Below are 3,102 nucleotides of genomic sequence, written 5' to 3'. Positions count from 1 at the left end.
GTCACTAGAGCCAACTGAATAAAAGCAATCAATATTGAAATCACCAGTGATGAATAGCGATTAATTTTCTGAACTTATAAAAGTTATTGCTTCTTCTAAGTGGCAAAAATATTTATCTAAATTGTAAGATGGAGATCGATACGTTATAATTATTATTTTATTTTTTTCAGGTTTTTGGTGACAAATTTCTAAGACCAATGTTTCAAAATCAAGCGGAAGGATTTTATTGATTTCATCACGAACCTTGCAGTTTAACCTATCTGACACATAGCAGCCAACACCCCCTCCCAATTTATGTTATCGATTTTTGCAAAAAAATTATATTCTCTTAAGTTTACTAAATTATGGTTTTCACTACGCAGTCAAGTTTCTGATATAGCAATAACATCAAAAAAAAACATCCAATTGATCAATAAAATCTTCTAGTTCTGACAATTTATACCACTGTTAATTTTATTATTTTTACTATAATTTGCATACGTTGATTTAAAATTGTTTATACATGAATGAAAATTACACATTAATTTAAATTTATTTTGAATTTCATTGTAGTTATCAGTTTCATTTTCATCTTCATCATCATCATCATCATCATCATCTAGGATATTTAGCTTATCCATCTTTCTTTGTTTTTTCAACAGTAACTTCAGCTTTTTTATTAAATTGCCACTCGCGCATTATAATGTGTTGCGGCAATATCGCTGGGTCCTTTATTTTTTTAACGTCATTTCTATCAATGCAAACTCTGAACATAGAGGACTCTATATCATCTTTAGTTTTATCATCAGAATAGTTGACTGTGTTGTTATCAAAACTATTTTCAGATGGTGTCGATTTTTTCTTAAACTGTTTAACGACTGGATAGCATGATAAAAGTCTAATTCCGTTAGTAGTCAGATATTCTTCGACATCATTTCTGTGGCATTTGCTAATGTTGCTTAGACAGAAAACAGATTTTTTAATTAACTCTTTGTCTGCCTTTAATTTACCGTTATCTAGAATTTTTTGTCCAATAATTCTAACTGGTTTTTTCTCAACTGTCTTAGAGTCAGCTACCTTGTTTGTTGATACTTTTGGTTTGTTGTCTGCTTTTGTGTTGTTGCTGAGCTGTTGAGATTTCTTTCGTTATTAACAAGCAAGAATGGCTAAACATCATCGCCAATTGGACTGTCATATGCATCCGACCATAGTGGTTTATTGACTAGTTCTTCAGTGGTATTAATTTCTAAATTTTTATTAATTTCAGCATTATTAACGTCTAATTTATTTTCAACAGTATCAACAAGTTTTTCAAACTTAACGGTATTAATGTTGTTATTTTCAGTAGATTCTATAAATTTATTTATTTCAACAACAATGTTTTTTATTATTGAAACAGCTTCGACAAGTTTATTAAACTGCATCTGTTGACTGTGCAACATTTCAATTAGTTCACGTTTAATTATTTGAAAGTTTATCGTTAACAAACTTTCGACCTTTGGAACTTTATTTAAGTTAGAACTCACAAATATAGAACACTTTTCCCAATATTTATTCTCCTTTAAATATTTCATTATGAAAATCCATTCAAACAATTTCTCTATTTTCCTATTCCCGCGAGACTGAAACTTTTCAATTTTTTCTATTTTCAAATTAACTAATTCGTTTTTCAGAGCTTTAATAGCATTATCAATATCCTCAAAACTGTAAAATTCAACAATATTATTTACAAACGAGTCATTTTCACTTAAACTCCAATTATTTTCAAGAAAATATAAAACTTCATTGTTTACAAGCGACCTTGCCATGTTGAAAAATACATACATACATACATAAATACATACATACACACACATACATACATACATACACACGCACACATACATACATACATACATACATACACACACACACATACATACATACACACACACACACACACACATACATACATACATACATACATACATCAATAAATCGTCTTGCACCACCTTATTTGTCGGAAATGTTTGCAAAGAAGTTGGCACCTCCTTCTGGAACGCATCTGAGGTCTCATGATCTGAACCTGCTGCTAGTCCCAGTTTCGTGTCTTCATATGGGGTCTCGTAACATCGCCGTCTTGGGACCGTCTGTTTGGAACAATTTGCCTGCCTTTCTAAGAGATCCGGAGTTGAACCTGCCTGATTTTAAAAGAAAACTGAAAACTTACTTATTTTCGTTGTAATTCATTGAACTGACTTGTTTTAGTTATAACTGAGTGATTTATATAGTTTATTGTGCGATGTTAGATTAAGGAAATAATGAAGACTGTGTTTTTTTTTCTTAAAATTTTTTTTTGTTAAAATGCACTGATAACTCTTTATTTATGTTGATTATGCCATGATATTTTTTTGATAGCGCTTTTGAGATCCTTTGAATTAGCGCTTTATAAATTTTTTATTAATAATAATAATAATAATATATACATACATACATACATACATACATACATACATACATACATACATACATACATACATACATACATACATACATACATACATACATACATACATACATACATACATACATACATACATACATACATACATACATACATACATACATACATACATACATACATACATACATACATACATACAGTCAGACATACACACACACACACACACACACACACACACACACATACATACATACATACATACATACATACATATATACATACATGTGTGAAAGCAATTAGCGCAATAGTTTCAAGCGGTATATCAAATTTAAAAATCGTTCTCTTTAAAATTTTAAATGCCTGAAAAAGAAATTAAAATAACTGTCTTTGTTTTATCTTCATCGTTATGGTAATGATTATACCGTCATCACCCTTATTATTTTGTTCATCGTTGTCAGCGTCATCGTCATCATTATCAGCATTCCAATCATCATTATCATCATCATTATCATCACCATTTCATCATTATCATCATCATTGTTGTAATTATCTTAATCATTATCATTTATATTATTCTATTCTTTTAAAATCCTAACTTCGACCAACGCAGAGACTAACCCAACATTTAAAACAACAACATCTTAAACATCAACATCTTCAACAACAACAACATCCTAAAC

General features: G+C 29.8%; 1 protein-coding gene across 1 annotated transcript; it reads right to left on the bottom strand.

Moving 5' to 3' along the window:
* Window positions 1-612: 612 nt before the first annotated feature.
* Window positions 613-1,787, bottom strand: HELRODRAFT_166614 (hypothetical protein; the record flags this gene model as incomplete). Its single annotated transcript, XM_009011843.1, has 2 exons — window positions 613-1,107; window positions 1,476-1,787. 2 exons carry the CDS (start codon window positions 1,785-1,787, stop codon window positions 613-615), a joined length of 807 nt encoding a protein of 268 aa, XP_009010091.1.
* Window positions 1,788-3,102: the final 1,315 nt, after the last annotated feature.

The sequence above is a fragment of the Helobdella robusta genome, assembly GCF_000326865.2.
Source record: "Helobdella robusta unplaced genomic scaffold HELROscaffold_10, whole genome shotgun sequence".
NCBI classification, from domain to species: Eukaryota; Metazoa; Annelida; class Clitellata; order Rhynchobdellida; family Glossiphoniidae; genus Helobdella; species Helobdella robusta.
Note: the sequence above shows the minus strand (reverse complement) of the source record. Positions and strands in the feature narration are given on the sequence as shown.